This window comes from Rattus rattus, chromosome 13, assembly GCF_011064425.1.
Source record: "Rattus rattus isolate New Zealand chromosome 13, Rrattus_CSIRO_v1, whole genome shotgun sequence".
NCBI lineage: Eukaryota > Metazoa > Chordata > Mammalia > Rodentia > Muridae > Rattus > Rattus rattus.
The window spans coordinates 19,338,032-19,360,189 of NC_046166.1; the positions used below are offsets into that span (position 1 = coordinate 19,338,032).

The window sequence follows — 22,158 nt, forward strand, 5'->3', positions numbered from 1 at the left end:
TCGGCTATGGGTCATCTCAGTGGGTGTGGTGAACACAGATGACGAGGCCCAGGGGATGACTTTCTAAGACTCTCTCCCAAGGAGGCTTTTGCACTGAGACCCCCATCTTGGAAAGGGACTGAAGTTAGACCCATCAAAGCAAGAAGGTGGACTGTGAGCTTAAACGATTGAACTTTCACCAGGAGATAAAAGAGATTAACTGAAAGAAAGATAAGCATACCAAAGGGACATGACTACTATTTTCTGATGCAAAAAAAAAAATATGATGGTCACTTTTTTTTTACATGTGTGTGCAGAAAAGCACCGGGCTGCACACATGTGGAAGTCAGAGGACAAACTATAATCGATTCTCTCCTTTCACCTCATAGGCCAGAGGACTAAACTCAGGCCATAGGGTTTGGCAAGTACCTTTACCTACGAGCCATCTCACTCCCTGCTAATGACTAGTTTCAACTAAAACATAAAAAGTATTCCTACTTGCAGAATGCATTGTGATCATGGGATGTCATTATATAAATTGTCATTGATAAGACTATGTGAGCTTTTTTAATCATCAATAGTAAATAAGAGTCTGGAGTAAGGTAAGATTACTTATCAAATCATTCAAGGTAAGGCTAGTGAGATGGCTCAGCAGTTACGACTGCTTGCTGTTCCTACAGAGGATCAGAGATGGATTCCCAAAGGTTCGCAACGGTCTCGACTCCAGTTCTAGGGAGACCCAATGACCTCCTTCCTTCGGCGCACACGTGTGCGCGCGTACGCACGTACGCAAGCACACATACCCACATACACACACACACACACACACACACACACAAATAATAAGTAAACAAATAAAGCAAAGCATGTTAGAAAATCAAATCTCATCTGTTTTACATCTTTCTAGGAATTAGAAATGACTAGTCATTAAAAGTCTGAACAAAGGATGAGTATGTAGCTCAAATGAGAGTGCTTGACATGCATGCACAGATGAGTAGGCTCACCCTTAGCACCGCATAAACTGGATTTGATGGCAGGAAGCCCAGCCTAGAGTCCCAGCACTTGGGAAGTGGAAGCAGGAGGATTGGAAGTTCAAAGTCATTTCCAGAGAGTTTAAAGCCAGCCTGAGCTAAGTGATACCCTGTCACAAAAGAAAGAAGGAAGGAGGGAGGGAGGGAGGGAGGGAGGGAGGGAGGGAGGTAAGAGGAGGGGAGGGAAAAGGAGGGGAAGGGGGGAGAGGATCTTTAGGAGACAATGTAGGAACAGAGGAAGCTATGAATGAGTGAAGCTGTGAGGTAAATGTGTATTGTTGACATGGCTGTGTCAAGGACTCCACAAGGCTCAGACCCATGGAGGAATGGCAAAGCCTTCTCAGTGGGGCTAAGGCTCAGAAATTTGGCAAAGCCTTCCCTTCTGGGCCATGTGTAGATGTTGATAGTATGTACAAAAAATGTCCACTTTCATTTTCTCCCTTCAGACACGTAGAGCCTGAAGTTTTCTCCCATCCAGAGACTGTTCCAACCAAACCTGTCTCCTTGATCCAGCTGTGTAATACAGCCCCTCTTCCTTGCATATCTGCATGTAATAACTCCACCTCTTTGTTCAGCTGTACCCAGAAATCCGGCCTTCTTGTTCAACTCTATATAATGGACATGATGCACTGGGGTGCTGTCGTTTCTCCAGTAGAGCGCCCAATCCACGCAATCCCAGGTTTTCTGTCTGTGTGTCTCTCTGTCTTTGTCTTTTCTCACTTCTCCAGTGAGAACAAACTCCTGGAAGCTATACAAGGATATAGCGAGATGCCCAGACATAGATCCATAGATCAGGACTTATCAACTGGAGCACTACTTGGCATTTTAGACTCTTCCTCCCAAATGCCAAACCCCCTCCCAGTTGTTACCACCGAAAATGTCCCCTCTAGGTACAGTCACCTGCTGAGAGCCCCCACCTTGGGCACAGACCAGGAATCTCCAGAAACATGTTAATAAATGAACAACAGCAACAAAAACTTAGACCATACTACTACAGTACATCATACAATCTACATTAAATGTATGGTTTCAATAGTAGTTATTTATATTAAAATTATATTTACACAAATCTAAGACTTATCAGAACAACAACTTTCTGGGGTTATTTTCTTCCACTCTATCCTCATGTCTAGAAATGTGTCTGGACTTGGGCTATCAATAAGTAACACAGAGTAAGTGTAGTCCCATAACTGGTTTATCTGTGCCAACTACTGTTTGAGAGGTATCCAGCATTTGGCTTCACACTAGTCCTTTGAGACAGATACTTTTATACAAACACACACACGCGCGCACACACACACACACACACATACACACACACACACACACACCATTTTTCATGGTAGAAAACGAGGCATAAAAAGACTGAATTACCTACCACGGTCTCACAGCAGAAGAAAGTAAAAGTATAGACTGACTGTCAGTCTGTACTCTCCAGCAAACAGGAGTACTGGGTGAGCATAGTGTGGAATAGTACAACTAGTCCCTTCCCCAAGGAGACTCAACCTAGAAGTGTGAAGTTTCTCAGCTGGCTGAGTTCTAGGTGAGCCAAGACCAGGGAATTGATGAAGAATTCCCAAGGTTGTGATGTGGAGAGGAGATAGCTATTAGAATCTACAAGGAAGAAATGGTTCTGCAGTCTTTCCAATACAGAGAGGCTCATAACCAGACACTGGGAGATTAAGTCCAGTGACCCCATTTACCTGAGGAAGGTGATTCTAGGATCCATCCACATAACATGACTCTGTATTTGCATATAACGTATGAAAACCTTCCATACTGGGTACATTAAATCATCTCTAGATAGATATCTAATTCAATGATATATATTTTTTCCATCCTCAGTTGGTGAACCCATGGATACAGAACCCACAAACATGGAGAACATTAAGGAATGATAAGTGAAACACCACCAGAGGCTCACAGAGGCATTGACCATGGTGGGAAGTAGGATGCTATTATCGTAAGTGGGACACAAACCTAGCTGACCCTGTTCTCCTTTATACACTTCAGATGTCACCTACCTGGACCCTTAATGGGAATGAAGAAGGACATTTGAATCTCCCTGCAAGTGTCCAGAGTTCAAAGCAGCCCAATAATCACAGTGCCCTCTATTGTGCATCACCAGAAGAGGATAGGGCCACTATCAGGAGACAAGCCCTTCCTTGGAGTTGCCCAGGGTTCCTGGCTACCACAGAAGGACAGTGCAGAAGCAGGGGTGTATGCTGAGTTAGAAAACAAGCCATACCACCTCCACCCTCCCACCAGTAAGACCCCACTGTCCAATATCTGCCATGTGCAGTCAACAGCCCAGTGAAGGGGTCCAAGAGCACCTAATTTCCTCTGTTGCTGCATTTTAAGTACAGACCTTAAGTTAGACACATCCTGACACCCCCTATCTCCTGTCCCAAATCCCACTCAGATGCTCTCAAATACCATGAGCATCAATATTTGATACCAAAATATTTGCTCAGCAGAAAGAGGGCACTTCATAGTCCCAAAAGTTGCCATACTCTAATAGACCCATAAATCTGCTGGTTAACACAGCCTCAAACCTGACCCCGGGCTCTGTCTCCTTCTCAACCCCAATTCCATCCTTGGAAATCATTAGCCAGGAACCGAAGCCACCCAAGTAACCAAATGAGCTCTTTTTATTTCTCTGCCACTGCTCTGCTCTGAGAAAGAAAGGCATGCAGGCAGGCCAGCTGCCCCGGTTCCCTTTTTTATGAGTCTCAATTTATCTGACACGCATATTTCTTAAGCTTTTGCCGCGGCTTCGCCTCACCGGCTGACAACTCCCCCATTACCACTTAGCTATTTCTCATTCTTTTTTGTGACTTTCCTTTCTTATTGCCACACTTTGCAGACAATATCATTAAGAAGGCTGGAGTTATTAAGCTCTTCATTCTCAACAGTTTCTCAGAACATCTGAAAGCCACAGAGATTGTGATGAATGTGTTCAAATGTGTTCTTTTTTTTTTTATCCTTCCAAATGAAATTGAACCATGGCTAACTGCTGAGACAAGAGGTTTAGTGGACAGGCTTCCCTGCTCCAGGTATACATGCACAAGAGACATTATTGCCCCTGACTGTCTATTCACAGCTGATGTGCCAGGTTCTAATCACTAAGGCCACTTGTGCAGGTCAGAGTCTCTTCGAAAAGCACCTTAGACAGTCAACATAAAAGCAGACAAGTTTGCTTATGGTTAGGCACACCCACTGTAGGTCTCTGGTGGAGGTGCTGGGTAGCATGGGGATAGGGGAACATGCCCATTTCTTGGGGAGGAACCCAAAGAAAAATGATGGAACCTCATCTATAATCCCATTCAAGGTCACACTCCCAATAGCCTCCCAAGGTTTGTCTACTCTCTAATCACACCACCCAGTGAACAGTCTTTATCATATGGAGCTTTGGAGACAAACACATCCAATTTGTACATGACAGAGTGAGAGATAGCACCTAGCAAAATTATGTTTTCTATGTAGGACTTACCTAGACTGGGTGTATTCATAATGACTTACAGACTGTCAGTCTTGTAACCCACCTGATTGCTTCATTAGAGCAGAGACCAGGCTGTTTTCTTCTGTAGATAGAGATCAGCCTCCCCTGCTCAGTCCTGCCTTCCATCTTCTGCCAATGGAAGTGGGACATTTCCTTGCTCTCGGTCAACTCCTGCTCTAGACAGTCTTAAGGCAGCCCAGTTGGGCAACTCATCTACCAGGCCACAGTGATTGGCTTAGAGTTGATTCTATAGGCAAATCAGAGCCAACAAAACAGGGAAATACTGGGACTGTGGCGTGAAAGCATTCCCTCTCTGCTGCTGCACTTGAACTTGGGAGAAAGTAGGCACGGCACCTTAAACAACAGCTGCTTCAGAATGAAAGTAACAGTGAGTGGAAGAAGGCCAGTGGCTGAGACCTGCACGCACCTCAGATCAGGTAAAGCCTGAAACTAGACCTGGCTGGGGTGTTGGGAAGGTGGCTTTGCAGTCATGTGAGCTGACTTTCCTTTCGGCTATGCTGCTATGCGTTCTTGTGTCACCTGCAACTGAACCTAAGTTCCCTGAAGACTTACGTGTAGCCTGAGGAACCAACGATTTGTTTATTTATTTATTTACTCTAAGATGGACTTATTCGGCGCGGAGTTTGAAAGATTTAAAGTCCAAGGTTGAATGGTTTCATCAGCTGCACTTCTGGTGAACGGCTTTGGCTGGGAAACAGTGTGGCAGTGGAACAGAAATCAAATTTGCACATGCAGAAGAGATCATTCATATCACAGGTCAGGAACAGGGGTGCGAGACCGTTTTGCTCCATTCTACAACAAAGTTCTCTCTGAGAACTGACTGAGTACAATTCAGCTCCCTCCTGAGGGCCATGCGCCTCCTCTCTCCCAGGCTCTTTCCATGATAAATACTAACACATTAGAGACCAGGACCCCAGCACTGTACTGTGCAATATCTACTACACTGTTACAATCGTGACCAAAGCCCTCTGTCTCTAACTTCTATAATCACTTATTGCTATAAGCCTGCTACTTTTTAATTTATTGTTTGGTGATGCGTTTTGATTAAATCAAGCCCTGACTCCCCCCTCTCCAATTTCTTCCATATCTCCATGACTTTCCTCTACCAACTACATGTATTTGTTTTTAATTATTTAAATGCCTTAACACAGGGAGCTGACCTCCTAATGCCCCTAGTCAGGTAACTCAACAGACCCCAAAATAGTAAGTTCCTGTTTTACCGTATTTATTACCTAAGACCTTTGCAGACCGCATAAAACTCAGACAGCACACTTCAGAAGTTCCCTGGGGGACAGGGGAAGAATGCCAGCAACCTCAGAAGAAGCACCAAGTTCCAGGCAGAAATGGGCCCAGGACAACTGAGTACTCCCTAAAGGCACGATCAGCTCAATGTTCAGGGTCTACAAGGACTGTTCCCCTTCACTGTGGTTCCTTGAGGCAATTTCAGAGTCTCAGTTTCTTCACCGATGAGATGGTGACATGGCTGAACACAGTGGAAAGCACTTGAGATTCCGGAGCCAGATCACTGAACGTGAAGCCCTCCATTCCCATTTACTAGCAGTGTAGCTTGAGGCAAGTACCTTTAGTTCTTTGGACCTCCATTTCTACATCTATATAATAGCATGCCCAGTGCCTGGTGATCTCACACAAATAATAAAACCCTAAGTAAACATGGAACCTAAAGAATGTCTAGCATTCTGTGAGCCCATACACAAAATGGTCAGTATTATTACGTACTCTTAGTTTGGATTTTATTGCTATGAAGAGACACCATGACCATGGCAACTGTTATAAAGAACACATTTCATTGGGGCTAGCTTACAGTTTCAGAGGTTTAGGTCCATTATCCTTATGGTAGGAAGCATGGCAGCCTCCAGTCAGGCACGGTGCTGGAGAACTGATGTGAGGAGTAAATGAAGTATTGGATAGACAATGCGTGTTCGATATAGTGCCAAAACAAAGTAAATGTTCAAAAGCCTATTAAAATATAAAAAGCCATCACACTCCCACAGGTGTGGCCAGACATAGTTGCAAAGATACATGCTTGAAAACAAGGAGTCACACTTCTCCTATCCATGGAATCCACAGAGCTAAATGATGCCTTTGTGTGCCCAGGTAGAAAGCTCTGTATCATAGGCAGGGATTGGGAGCAGAGCCAGCAGCAGAATTATAGACAACTAAAGGGAAGTCAGAACCTTGGGGATACCAGGGCACTCTGCCTTCCTTAAGCAAAAGTAATATTGTTCTTCTTAATCCCCTTTGGGCCTATCTAACCAATGCACATTTTCCGGAAAAGAATGAAAACAATTCTTTTATTTCTTGGTGGGAAATACCTTCAGCAAAACTGGTAGAAGATCCTTAGCTCATAGCTCACCAGAAGAATGCTCGCCTCGCATTTGCAAGGCCTCAGATTTAATCCTCACCACTACAATGACAAAGAAAATGGGTCCAAGTGACCTACTCTTTACACCTCAAGACAGCTTTTCATTTGAGACCAGAACTGGTGGAAGATTTTTCTTTTCAACTTCTGCTCAGGGTCTTAAGAGAGCTCTTTACCTGGACGTGCACACCAGCCCTCCAAATGGCCTGTGTGACATCTATGGCTTTTAGAAATGACTTTGAAATTATAATGAGTGTGGTGGTTTGAATAGGAATGCCCCCCCCCATAGACTTGTGCGTTTGAATGCTTGGCCTACAGGAAGTGGCACTATTAGGAGTTGTAACCTTATGGAGTAGGTGTGGCTTGTTGGAGGAAATGTGTCACTGTCAGAGTGGGCTTGAAGTCTCCTATGCTCAAGCTATGGTCAGTGTGGAAGAATCAGTCTTCTTGTGGATCAAGATGTAGAACTCTGAGCTCCTTCCCCAGCATCATGTCTGCCTGGATGCTGCCGTGCTTCCTGTCATGATGATAATGGACTAAACCTCTGATACTGTAAGCCAGCCCTGATTAAGTTTTCCTTTATAAGAGTTGCCATGGTCACGGCGAACAAAAAATCCCTAAGATAATCATAATAAAAGAAATTTTTGATTTGAGCTTTTTATTTTTTAAGCAGGAAGGCTAAATCAGTATCGTCTTGGTGGAGTCACGTCATTTCCTTCTCATCTGAGTGAGAAGACTGATTTATAGTGTAGCCTGGAGGTATGAAGCCACTGGGGTGTACACTTCAAGTCCCATTGTTCACCTTCCAAGGTCACTGTGTTAATCATCGCATATAACAAGCAATAGTACTTGTTTGTAAAATTTAATACTTGCAACCCTCAGAGTAAGACCAGATGTTGCTATTGTACCCACTGTTGGTTGGTGCCTCTCATAGAGTTTTAGCGCTTAAGCTCGTGGTCCTGAGATCTCAGCAACTATTCCTGAGCTCCATCCATGAACAGAAACAGCCTCAAAGTCTCACTCCAGCTTCTTCCCCACCAATCTTGGAAGCTAAGGGTGAGTACATCATGGGCATGTACCTCACCCTCTCCATCTGTCTTGGAAATTCTAGGCCCAGAAAGAAATCAATAAGAACAAACTGAACATTCTCAGACACCTCCTCAAGTTAGGTTATAGGAGGCAGATCAGGTCTGAGGTCTGCTCTGCAAGGTCATGGAGCAGGGAGAGTGAGTGGAAGGTTGTTCTACAAGTGATTCTCAATAAGCGTTTATAAACCCATATTTATAGGATATTTTTATCCTAATATCTATCCCTATATGGCATAGAATTCAAGGAGGAATGAAACATTCAAAATAGAATATATAAAATCCTGTGTCTTGTTTAAGCTCCTGGGTTTACTGGTCAGTTCCTCCAGCTTTCTGGGCTTCATGGTGGTCACCCGAAAAGGGATGTCCACACCCAGTTTAAGAAGCCCTTGACAATGATGTGGGATGTTGTATATAGAACTACATAGTACAAGTAAAACATGAAGAACTACATGGAACTGAAACATCAGAAGGGTTGTGAACGGAAAGCCATCCTAACTTCTAGGCTCCCTGAAGACGTTGCTTTCTACAAAGATGGGGACTACCAACTTCATATTCAGTGCTTACCACAGCGAGTGCCATAGCAGTGGCATGCCACCTGGGTCATGTCAGCCTCATTTAAATTAGGGTGAGTCCATTTGGGACCCACTCCCAGTGTCTGAGCAGAACTCAACAGGACTCACCAATGCCACACCCATGCTCAACCACATGGGTGCTGTGCTAAGTCCCAAGGGCAGTAGCAAGGCCACCATGGGTCACTGCCAAGACAATAAACCATGGAGCACATTTTAAATCTTTACTAGAAGTAAAGCTAAGGAAGAGAATTTTTTTCTGAATGAGCCAATGTTCTGACAGAGAACATTCAATAATGTCAGACACACGCTAAAGTCCCAAAATAGCTTTTTCCCAGAGACAAGCTTATGTGCTGGCACTCCTCAGGAAGAACTTCAAGTCTCTCATAATTCTTGGGATGTGGCAATGAGCAAAGAAGAAAAGGGACTGCTTTTTTGCTTTTTTTTTTTTTTAAGCAGAGGACTGATTAACTTCCAAAGTTGGTCCCAGGGGGAAGATAATCTCCATTCCACTTGTCTTCCCATCTGTGCTCTGAGCTCATTTCATTACACTGTATTTCCTGAAAGAGGTAAAGCCTCTTCTCAAAATCTTCCTAACCTGCTAACACCTTTTGATATATAACTCTGCAGTATCATACAAGGATGAAAAATGAGGAAACGTATGAGTAAAAGAAAGAAGAGGAGGAAGAAGAGAAGGAGGAAGAGGAAAAGGAAGAAGAGGAAGAGGGGGAAGAAGAGGGGGAGGAGGGGAAGGAGGAAGAGGATGGAGAGGAGGAGGAGGGGAAGGAGGGAGGAAGAGGAAGAAGAAGAGGAAGAGGAGGAGGGGAGGAGGAGGAGGAGGAAGAGGAGGAGGAGGAGGAGGAAGAGGAGGAGGAGGAGGAAGAGAAGGAGGAGGAGGAGGAGGAGGAGGAGGAGGAGGAGGAGGACTGACAAATTGTGACCAACTGCACAAAGCAGAACTCACAGTGCACTAGTCCTAAACGCAGACTTCAAGAAACTCCAATGCTTCTCATAATTCTCTCCTACCTACAGCATCACTGTGACGAGAACATATCCAAGTGGATCCTGTACTTCCAGAAGATGAGAGCTACATAAAGTAGGACGTCTCCAGCTGAGATTCCCCAGCCAACCCTGGCATGAGCAGGGTCCCTATCAAAGGGTTAACAGACTGTTACAGCTACCTGTGGGCTAATAAGCTCTCTGTCTCTGTACAGCTTGGTACAGAAGCAGTATCACCTACCCATCAGGAACACCCCATGTTGGAAAAAATTGGGGAACTTCCAGGTATTCTCTACTTCAGCATTTTTAAAAATGAACAAAGTTACACACACACACACACACACACACACACACACACACACACACACACACACATACACACACGTCTTAAAAGCCAAAATTGGGCTGTTTGTGTTTTGCTTTTACACAAAAGTACAATAAAGTACCACTGTTAATTATCACCGTCAATTTAGAAAAAAAAATGGGGCATTTTAACACAAAAACTGAAGAGGAATCTAACCCTGGAATGTAAATATAGCGTAGTCCTTTCTTTCTAAGCCATAGCAGTAGGCCATCCTCCATGTATGAGCCTTTTTCTTTCATTCTGCCACAGACTGATGAAAACTTGGTCACTAAATAGTTCTGTTCCGTGTGTTAACAACCTCCCTACATGCTTTATGGTAGAAACTGGCAGAAAAACATGAAGTCAATTACATAAATTCTAAGACTTAAATCTAGGTTCTGTTTGTTCTGTGACAACATAAAACTTACCCTTTTCTCTATTGAAATAGAAAGTAAAATTAAAGACAAATTTCTGCTTCCCTAGCTGGGTATCTGAAGGCAACATGGGTGGCCAGTAACTCCATGAGAGTCACTGCTGGGCATGTACAGGCAGTGTTCTATGGAAAGGGCGCAGGCGTCAGTAAGCTGGATAAAGTGACCCTTCTTGAATGTGTTATCCAAGACGGTCTACCCAGTGAAAGAGACCATGCTAGTCTTTTTGTACATAAAAGTAACAATAAAAATTAAGATCTTCCAAAAGGAATAAAAAGGATAAATTTCATCACCTCCATTCTATCTCCCCCACTGGCTACCAAGCAACAAGCATGACCACCAAGCCCCACCTCCATGGGGACATTTGAGCCGCACTCTGCAGTCACCCGAGACATCATAAGATACTTCCACAGTGGTAATAATATGCACATGGGGAAAAGAAGTTGGAGGTCCAAATGGGAGATCCGCCAAGGGCTTCAGACCATACACTGTTACAGTATGGAGGAAGGCTCCAGTACCAGCTCCTGGGAAACATGGCTCAATCGCCCACGAGTGCTTTCTCTCGGTCACTAAGAGCTAACCTATGATTCTTTCAGAGATGTGACGGCCTAAGAGAAAGGAGACCACCAAAAGTGGGACATAGTTGTGTGGACTGTGAAAGGTAGTTTGGTCCCTGGTTGAGCTAAAGCTTGAAACCCCGGAGACCTTGAAGGGACAGTAGGTGTTTCACCTGTGCCCAGGCACCAGGGCCCTGTCACTAGCCGCAGCACCCCCATAGATTTGTGGCCATCAGTCACATAAGGGCACGCCCCAAGCCCCTCCAAATGCAGAAGACATGATCTGTGATCACGTAGGCTCAAGAAAGATCCCCATTTTAATAATGTACCGTAAGGCCCGGAGGATTTATTCAATAAGCTTTCCTTCCCAGACACTCCTCCCTGCAAAAGGCATTTAATCTCAGGCTCACCCTGAGAAGTGGGGTACAGTTTTAAGCATCTACTTTCTGCCATGACAATAAATGCCTTAAACCCATAGACTGGCCCTTTTCATCGGGATCTGCCATGGCTCCCACAGAGAAGGCTTTCACCTATAAAGCCACCATCTAATCTCCCATAGAAGGCTTCTCTGTGCTCCCAGCCATGACCATCACCAAGCTGAAGCCTTGCTGTGAGACCTGCCAAAGCTCCTCCACTTTCACCACCACCACTCCCACCCCAGCCCCAGGCTAGATCCAGTGGGGGTGGGGAGTGGCACTTCAGGCCCCCACTCCATTCTCATCTCTTCTATGGCTCCCAGCAGTGCCTGGGTGTCCAAGAACCAGATGGCCCTGACCTCGTCTCAGGCCCAGGGACCCCCAAGCCTGTTCCAGTGGTCCCACACCTCAGACTGCACTGCACTTTCCCACCCCTGGACCAGTGTCCCCAGGCTTCCCTAAAGCTGCGGGGTAAGCACAGTCAAATCCCATGTCCTGCCACTCTGAGCAGCTGTGCCCTGTGGCGGAGCAGACACAGGAGCCTAAAACTCTACAACTGACAACTGGCACCCATAACCCTACGTAGTTAGAAGAGTTTTGTCATTCAAAACTCCCAACCACACCAAAGACACCAGGCAGCCTCTGGCTGACACCTGTGCAGGTGTCTGTTCCATCTAGAAGTTTTGAGACTACTGTGTGACTCACTCTTTCCCTTCCCTATGCCATGAAACCATTAGACTTTCCAATGGAAACAAAACCTCAGTCTGAGGCCTAGATGTCTAGGCCAACGAGCATGAAAGCAGGGTATAAAATAACCCGTAGTTGGTAGTAGCCACTGAGTCTTTGAGTGCCTGAGTTCTTAGGTGCAGCAAAGCCTATATTGTGACCCATATAGTGGGGACGTTATAGTGGTCTTCTGGAAGTTGGCCATACTGGCAGTAATAGAAGATTGCAAGCTTCTCTTGGCTGTGTTTCTGGACCTGACCCCTAGGCAACTGGGAGGTAGAGGTGACAGGTGAACAGAGAGATGACTAAGGCATGTGTCCATCTGTTGGGCATATCTCTCTCTCTCTCTCTCTCTCTCTCTCTCTCTCTCTCTCTCTCTCTCTCTTGTACAGCTCTGGCCTGTCCAATTGTTACTAGCTCTGTGGAGGAGTTAGCATACAGCTACAAGGACTCAGTGCTGAGTACCAAGAACTGATATTTGGGACTGGAAAGCCTGAGCTCTGAGAGCCAATGCCCATGTTACCCATTCCTCCATAGTTGCCGTCTGTACAGGCACTGGGTAACACAAGCCAGGTGCTTCGCTTTGCCGACTTACATTCATACAGAGGAATAGACAATAACATCAAGATAAATACCAATGGCATAAGGGAGCAATTTGGGAATGATAGAAGACAAATTGGCAGAGCTTAAAGAAAACAGCCTTGGAAAGAAATCCAGGAAAGGCTTCTCGAAGGAGCAGATATTGCAGGTGAAAAATAAGACTGAATATGCCAAGCAACGAGCTGGGGAGAGACATCAAAGGCAGGCAACCTCATTGCAAGGACAAAGGGTCTGAGCTGGAAAAGGGGGGTAGCTCATTCAAGAAGAAAAGAAAGGCCAGAGCTCTGGGCGAGGGGGAACAGGTGATTAACATAAGTTTGCTGTGGAAAACTACTGTCACCTGGGCCTGGTGGACCTTGGACCAGGATTTAGAGGGGTTTTGGTTTTTAGGTTTTGTTTTGTTTTGTTTTGTTTTGTTTTGAAAAAATGGAAGGAGGCAACCTCAGGAGGTGGGAGGTTGCAGGACTCCCCTCCAGAATGTACCAGAGACCTGGGAGGTGAGAGACTCTCAGGACTCAAAGGGAGGGACCTTAGATGAAAGGCCCTACAGTGGGGAGAGGGGACTTGCAGAGCCCACCTGCAGCAGAAAGTCAAATCTCTGACCCGTAATTGTTCCTGTACGAAAGAACTACAGGGATGGAAACTGAGAGGAGCCTGAAGGAAAGGAGGTCCAGCGACAGACCCAAAGTGGGATCTAGTTCAAGGGGAGGCCCCAAGGCCTGACACCATTACTGAGGCTGTGGAGCACTCACAAAAGGGGACCATGACTGTCCTCCAAAACACCCAACAAGCAGCTGAAAGAGTCAGATGCAAATCTTTGCTACCAACCAATGCACAGAAGCTGCTGACCCCTATGGTTGAATTATGGAAATGCTGGAAAAAACTGAGGAGAAGGGTGACCCAGCAGTTTCAATTAAGCTGGACCCCCAAGATATCTCAGACACTGGATCACTAACCAGGCAGTATACACCAGCTAATATGAGTCCCCTAACACATATACAGCAAAGGACTGCCACATCTGGGTTCAATCAGAGAAGATGCACCTAACCCTCAAGAGACTGGAGGCCCCAGGGAATTTAGAGGTCTGGTGAGGTGGGGGATGGGGGTGGGGACATCTTTGTGGAGATGGAGGGGGCTGGGGAGGAGGAGGTATGGGATGTCAGAGGGTGGACTAGGAGAGGAATAAAACCTAGACTGTAAAAAATAAAAGGATTAAATAAAATAATAAAAATTAAAATTAAAATTAAAGAATGTAAAAAATACAAAAATAAAACATTAAAAATATAAAAGAGTCCCAGAATGCTTGGTGTAAAATGAGTCACAAAGAGAACAGACCGAGGAAGACTGGAAGCACCATCACCTTTGTGACCTTCAGAGGTCCTATCAGTACTTCATATCCGCTTCCTGCAGTCCGCCTTCAGAGTTCACACGCTCTTTGGGCGCCAACAGACTAGAGCAAAGGTACAGATAGTTCTGCTCAATTAGCACATTTTCCTGCTAAGCATTTCTGGTTTCCTTCTCAGAGCTAGAGCCACGCCCAGTATAGCCCATAAGGGTGTTCCTTTCCAGATGCCAAGCAGCCATCAAGACACCGTAACTCTGCATCCACACGACACTAGGTTCATCCTTCTCACTGGAGAGAAGTGAGAGGACAGAGAACCTGGTCTGGACTAGGAGAGCAGTTTGCCACCAGGACCAACAAACACAGGAAACACAGGACAAGATAAGGTCTTCAGTCCACTAGATTTGACAGTAGGGAAGCAGGCAGAGAGGGGTCATGTGGGAAATAACAGTGTCAGGAGAGGTTCATTCTGACAGGAGGAATCCTAAGCTTTCCTAACTTGAACTAAGTCTGGTAGGGAAAGGAAGGCTTAGGGAACAAGGCCAAGCTGCAGAAAGTTGACCATTTCGCTAGCCTGCTAGAATGTAAGGATTCACATGAACACATAGAAGGTTCTCCTAGGCCAGGAGCCTTAGGCAACCTTCTGACTACTCAGCGGAAGATCGATGAGATCAGCCAAGATCATCTGAACCAGTCTAGAACTGTCCAACCAACTCAGACACAACGAAGAAAGTAAAAAGGTCTACTTGCTTTCAGGTATGGTTCTTTGAAGTTGTTTGTTATACAGTTATGACTAGCTAATAGTGAGAGAACTCAATGCCAGAATCTATTGATAATCCTCTGTAGAAAATCTCTGGTGAAGCCACACTCATGTTTGTTTCCCTCTGTGAAGCTCCTGTGTATTCAGATCCCTGCCAGGGTTTATGGACCTGGAGATCCTTTCTTGATGCACATCACCTAGTCCTCTTTGGAAACACCCTTCTGTCTTTGAGCTTTGGTTTCCTAGCCGTAATGAAGAGATTGGAAGAGTCCTAAAGAACGGTCTCATCAATGCTCTGCACTGAAGTGACTCTGAACTCTTCATCCATCAATGTCGCATCTAACCAAATAGCATTGCTTTTGTAGTCTACAAAACAGCGAGTGAGCAGTCTACCATGCTACCATGGCTGTGAACAGAGCTGCAGACTCAAGAACAACTATGGTGTTGGCCCTGCTCACCAGTAGACTGGGGCCCCTGGGCTCACTGTCTAATGAGTACAAAGGTATAACCTGGTGGGCGATGTGAAAACCAAAGAGGCCAAATGCTGATGGCAACAGAAGATGGGACTCAGGTTCACAACTTCCTAGAAAACACAGGGGATACATGTCCAGTATTCCAGTGACCCTGGACTCTTGGATTCTTGCCAAGTGCTGGAGGAAGGATTGAGGCACTATGGACTCTGACGTTCTCTACATTTCTAGTTACAGCCATTCTCCAAAACATCTTCATCTGAGAAAGAGTTGGACGTGTGAACACCATCTGTATTGGGGCCCAGAAAGTATACTACCATGGAACCAGGGAGCGATGGACTTCGTGTTCCTTTCAAAGCCAGCTCGGCGAGGCAGCTGTTCCTCCTTGAACCAGCGCACGATGACTTCTCTGGAGAGTGGACGCAGAGGTCGCTCCCAGGTCCTGCAAGGAAGAAAAGAGAGAGATGGAGGGGATAGATCAGAGAGGAAAAAGATAGGGAAGAAGAGGGATAGGGAGGAGAAAGGGAAGAAGTTGAATGGAAAGAGATGGCAGAACAGATAAAGGCATTTACTCCCGAGTTGGACCGTGTAAGTTTGATTCCAGGAACCCACATGCAGAGAATTGACTCTCCCAGGTTGCCCTCTGACCTCCACATGCATGATCTGGCATGTGTGTGTGTATGTGTGTCTGTGTCTCTGTGTGTGTGTGTGTGTGTGTGTGTGTGTGTGTGTCTGTGTGTGTGTGTGTGTCTGTGTCTGTGTCTGTGTGTGTGTGTGTCTGTGTCTGTGTCTGTGTCTGTGTGTGTGTGTGATTGATTGATTGATTGATTGACTGATTGATAAAAAGTTTTAAAAGCATAGAATCTGGAAGGAATTTCTAATTATTCTCCCAGATTCAGAAAACACACAAGAAAATTTATCTCATAAAAATAAAACATTTCTGCATGCCAGGATATTCTATCTCCAAAAAACAAAAGGTAAATGACAAATTGAGAAAAAGGAGTTCATCACAATTTTTTTTCTCTAACTTGGGGAAATTCTAGATCTGGATAAAGAGAGCACGGAGCTCATAGTGGAAGGATGGACTCGATCACCCATAGAGAAGACGAGAGCATGGCCCCTCAACATTTGTGACTTGCTTAGTCTGGCCCATAGACACGTGAGCATTTGAATCCAAGACACATTTCCTCGAACAAGGTTGACAGCAAAACAAGATGGGCTGGGATAACGGGTAGGAAGATGCAAAGCATTGGCATTAGCCCTGTGCAGGACCATTGAATCTCAAAAGCACACAGCCCTGGAGCAAAGGCCCTGCCTGGGAGAATGTCCAATGTTGCAGATTATGGTTGTCCAATGTAAAATTCATTTCCACAAGTTTACGTACACAGAGCCCTGACGGTGGTTGCAAAAGGATTTGAAAAGCGATGTCTGATAGACTGATGGAGTCTCTGACAACCAATGGCAAATCCACACCGCAGAATACAAGGTGGCTGTTAAAGAGGAGAGGAGAAGCAGGGTTGTTTGCTTGCTTGCTTGTTTTTATGTTGGCAGCTGCACAGAAAAAAGTCCAGGGGCTAGGATAGGGTACAGAGAAGAAGCTGAGAGCAGTGTCTATGGTTGTACAGTAAAGAGACGGTACCCGGGGAAGTAATCAGATGTCTCTATGAACACCAGACCCTCTCAGACCTTCTCAGACCTTCTGGCTTAGGAGTCATAGCTGATGAAGGAGGGAAGAAGGGAGGAAGTGAGGTAGGGAAGGAAGGAGGGAGAGAGGGAGAGAGGGAGGGAAGAAGGGAAGGAAGAAGGGAAGGAGGGAAAGAAGAAGGGAGGGAAAGAAGGAGGGAGGGAGGAAGGCAGGAAGGACGGAAGAAAGAGGGGGTTGGGAGGGAAGATGGAAAGCCAGAATCAGCTCTACCTGGACTCTAGAGGAAAGGAGCTGTAGGTTATAAACCCCAAAGTCCAATCAGAACAAAATTAGGCAAGCTACATTATCTGAGGTGAATTGACTCCTGAACATACCCTGAGGACAAGGGAGCCAGCCTCAGGCATGCAGTCCCACATCTCTGCTCCACAGGAAGTAGCTGTTCTGCAAGCATAGCCAAGGGGCCTTGAGCCAAGAAGCCAGATCTCAGGGCTCTATGGCAAGACAGGCCGAACTTGCAGAGGCTCCAGGGGACCAGTGTCTTTTGGCTTTGCCAATCATAGGTTGTCACTGAAATGTTCTTGACAAACAACTCCTCTAGGGACACAAATGTGTGCAAGGACCTCTTGATCTACCCATACTGGTCTGCAAACCTGCTATTCAAACTAGGTACAAACCAGCTCCCTCCATGGTTAGAAAAGGCTATGGTCCTAGTTCCCAGATACTGGGCCATATTCATTAAATCTTAGAGATTTCACTACAAGGTTTTGATGAAGGTCAAGGAATCTAAAACTATGGAAACATTTGGGGTATTCGTATATGCAGATTTTAAGGTAATGAAGTTGTACAACTTTCTTTAGATTATCAAGGATGACAAGAATCCTTGACCTCTGAAATTTTAACCCCCCCCAAATTGCAAAGTTGTTTGAGAGGTCCAGAGCCCACCTTATTTCTATGTTCTGCCATTATATAGACTGGAATACTGAGGCCCTGGAAGGCAAGTAACAGACAGAGCCTGTACTAGAACCCATGGAGCCTGCCTCATGGGTCCACAGCTCTGCTTGTATTCCCATCCTAACGTACCTGTCAGGTCCTGTGAGAGGTGATGGTGGCCTGGTGCCAGGAAGTTGGTGATAGAGTCTTGCCTCCTGCTCATGGTTCTGACCAAGTTCTTGGAACATGGTGCTTAGACCAGCAACAGTGCCCTTCTGGATGGCTCGCAGTGAGTGGCGCCGGTACTCATCCCGGGCTCGCTGAGCACGACGGCTCCTCTCCTCATCAGCTGCCTTGGATCTACGCACTGGAAAGGAAAACAGATTAGTGGCCTTGTCCCATAGCCCAAGCTTTGTACTACATAAACACAGACAACATTGTATACGACTTACTTGGAATTTCAAGATTCCCTAGAACTGGCCACCCAGAACTCCATGGTTTACAAGATACTTGGCTCCTCTAGGGATATAGCAGAGTACTCCCAGCCATGTGTGCATGGTTGTATGTGTGTGCAAAGTGTGTATGTGTGCATAGGTAGGTGTGTGCATGCATGGGAGGGTGGGTGCATTTGTGGGTGCATGCATGCATGTGTGCGTAGCTGTTAAGGGAATTTTGGGATTGGGAAAGTGAAGACCAAACAAAACCTATTGGAATCAAGGATTTCTGTTTGAACCGGTCTCTCTACCTTCCTCTAAAATCCAAGAGATTTCAATGGAGAGCTCTGGAAACTGACCCAAGACTTGAAACTGTGCAAGACTTATGATTGCACTGGCCTGGAAGACCACATCCCCTTCCAAGAAGGAAAATCTTATTCTGTCTCCTCAAAATGTATCACAGGTTCCTACAGCTCTCTAGAAACCACACTTTGTCAGAGTTTGGAGATCGTGGTGAGTAATTATAGTCCGCAAAGAGTGTTTCTCCTTCACAGGTGGTCAGGAGCCTTTCCTGAGAACTTGGCATCTCCCAGATCCAAGCACATAGTCCGTGCCTACGAAAGCATTTACAGAGTGATGTCACACGTAGAGCATCCCCTGCCTGCTCATTGCCCAACTCCAGGGTCTGGAACAGACCTTCTAGACAAGATAATGTTCTAGGTGACAAGGGGATCCAGTGTGCTAGGAAGATGGTTCGTGGTTGCCATACAAGAATAAAGACGTGAGTTCCATTCTCAACACCCTGTAAAAAATGATCATGGTGGCACGTGCCAGAAATTCAGCTCTGGGGAGGCAGAGACAGAATCCCTGGAGCTTTCTAGCTGAATCTGTGAGCTTTGGGTTCAAGGAGAGAGTGTTTCAAAACGCAAAGTAGAAAGTGATAGAAGATGACATTCAAAATTAACCACCAGTCTCAGTATACACAAGTGTGTGCATGTGCAGACATGTGTACACACACGCGCAAGCGCGCACAAAACGCATATGCACATACATGTATATGCACATATACGTTTTAAAAATTAACGATTTTAAAAAGCATTCCACGGTTCGACTCTGCATTTGACTCAAGGCTAGACAGAGAGAAGTCATGGAAGAAGACAGATAAGTAGTACTAACCTTAAGGAAACTGGTCATGAGTGTCATTTTATAAAGGGAAGAAGAAGAAAAACCAGGGTCCACAGCATTCATAACGTACAGGGACCAGGGCCGTTAAGGGAGAATCAGCCTTGGCCTGTGCAGTGAAGGAGGTGGTCTGCTCCTACCAGCATTCAGGCTGGGTGTCGGGCCTTTGGGAGAGACTGGAGTCACCTTCATAAGGCTGGATTAATTTTCCCGGGGATAGATCAGTTCTCGGGAAACAAATGTCTAAAGTACATCAGCTCCTTTGTCTCCTCTCTGCCTCCGCAGGCTCTCAGGCAGAGAATAAATCTGTTTTCCTGGTGAATTACTGAGCTTGTGAATTACAGTGAAAGACAATGAACCAGATAGTACGGAAAGATCAATTACTTTCTAAAGAAAGGAGGCGAGGAGCCCGTTCTAGGAAGAAACTCTGGGCTTCAGTGATCCAGCCACTCATCTGTAGGTCTCCGGCAGCAAGAATTCTGTGAAGCCTGCTGCACTGTGGGCAGAGGTTAGGCAGGGTCAGGAAATCCAGGACTGACCTCACCATCACTGTGCAGTGACGTATTGGAAGCCTCTGCCACAAAAAAAACAAACAATGGCACGGAGTGCACAGTTCCTAAGAGACGATGTAGAAGGACAGGCAGACAGACAGAGGCTTTGCTCCTGAACCGCGGCCTGGTATGGAACAATATTATTTTTTAGTCTTCTTTCCCTGGGCAATAGAGACGGTACCACCCTTAGTCCAAGGGTGCCACACGACCAGGCTGTTCCAGAGTGGCATCCCCTCCATTCAGTTCCCTGACACCGAGGAAACACAGCAACGTCTGCTTCCCCTCTTGGCAGAGCTGCATGAGTGGTCACACAGCTCTACAGGTGCAAAGAGACATATTGAAAAGGTGTCACCGCTTCAAATAACATGTTGGCCAGGTGTGGTGAGACACTCTTATACCTCTAAGACCCTAGAGGCCAATGCAGGAGGATTTTGAGCTTCAGCACAGCCTGTCTCTATAAGAAAACCCTGTCTCAAAAATATGAATGAATGAATGAATGAATGGATGGATGGATGGATGAATGAATGAATGAATGAATGGCATAGCCATTCATTTAGCTATATTTAGTTGTCTACATGTGCCAGCTCTAAGTGCATAGGGCTACCTCTTAAAATTATACAACCCAAGCACCATACAGCTCCAAGAGACCCTGTGACAGTAGTTGGCCCTCAGAGAACTTACAGTCTAGTGGGGAAACCACACTAAGCAGTGGTGCTGTACATTGGACCTCAGAGCCCCCAGGAAGAGGGACATCTCACCCAGACATGGATAGCTTCTGGAAGGAGGGAGAGGTCTAAAGTGATACCTGAGAGATTCAAGAGATTTGATTGACAGTGGCCAGTGGAAGGGCTTTCTTAGAACAGATTTCAGCGGCCAGAGGGAGGAGGTGTCCCTCCTGGAACAGTACAGCATCACTGAAGACACGTAAGGCAGAAAAGGCCACTTTAAAGACCAGACACTTGCTGCTATTGTGTTCTAATGCTGTCTTGAAAAACAACTGGAAGCCACTAGAGGGCAGAGTTCAGTTTACACTCTCAAGAGGTTGCTTGAGCTAAATAGCACTGGAGGGAACCAGAGAATGAGAAAACAGGAATGCACTGGGCGAGGAGAATGGCTGAAGCAACTGCATTTAAATTCAGAGAGAAAACATGGGCAGAATCTATACAATTAGCTTGGATTGTTATCATCATCATCATCATCATCATCATTACTACTACTACTACTACTACTACTACTACTACTACTATTATTTACTTACAGGGGTTGAGGGGAGTGGAGTCTGTGTGTACAAGTCAGAGGACAACAGTGGAACTCAGTTCTCTTTTCACCTTATGAATCCCAAGAGTTGAACTCAAGTAATCAGCCTTGGCAGCATTTGCCTGTACTCACTGAGCCAATCATAAGCTCCCTTGGTCAGTTTTTATACTGAGACTGAGCAGAAGGTGTAGACCTAAAGGCCAGGTTCTTGTCTTTTAAAAATTACAGTGATTGATTGTTTGGTTGAATGAATGATTGACTTTGAGTAAAGTGTGTGTGTGTGTGTGTGTGTGTGTGTGTGTGTGTGTGTGTGTGTGTGTGTGTGTGTATGGGCATATATATGATGTGTGTACATATGAGTGTATCTGTGTATTTGTGTATGTGTTATATATAAACATTTAATTTCTGCCATCTGTGATTTTTTTGGTCTTTTTGAGTCAGGATCTCTCTAGATAGGCTGGCTGGAACTGATTATGCAGACTAAACCAGCCTCAAACTCATAGAGACCAGCCTCTGCCTCTGCCTCTGCCTCTGCCTCTGCCTCTGCCTCCTGCCTCTGCCTCTGCCTCCCTGCCTCTGCCTCTGCCTCCTGCCTCCTGCCTCTGCCTCCCTGCCCTGCCTCCTGCCTCTGCCTGCCTCCTGCCTCCTGCCTGCCTCTGCCTCTGCCCTGCCTCTGCCCTGCCTCTGCCTCTGCCTCTGCCTCTGCCTCTGCCTGCCTCGAGTAGTGCTGGGATTAAAGCAAATATCAAATATTTGGTTTGCATCACCAAACCAAATATCTCTCTGTAATTTTGAGCAGAGAATTAACTAACTATAATTTCTTTTCCTGACTAGAAAAGGAAGACTTCATGGAGTTGCTTTGAGATCTCAATGGGGGGTTTGCTCGGGTCCTGGCAAAGGTGTGCATTAAACATGTTCAGGCTCCTTACTGTGTAAGCTGTGTAT

General features: G+C 45.7%; 1 protein-coding gene across 1 annotated transcript in view; it reads right to left on the reverse strand.

Annotated features, from left to right (window-relative positions):
* Positions 1-22,158, reverse strand: part of Sh2d4b (SH2 domain containing 4B) — an 83,939-nt gene that overhangs the window by 10,875 nt on the left and 50,906 nt on the right. The window contains exons 5-6 of the mRNA XM_032919367.1: positions 17,940-18,156; positions 15,532-15,656 (exon numbers count right to left, since the gene is read on the reverse strand). Of these exons, the coding sequence (XP_032775258.1) occupies positions 15,532-15,656; positions 17,940-18,156 (342 nt within the window). The remainder of the gene's footprint in view (positions 1-15,531; positions 15,657-17,939; positions 18,157-22,158) is intronic.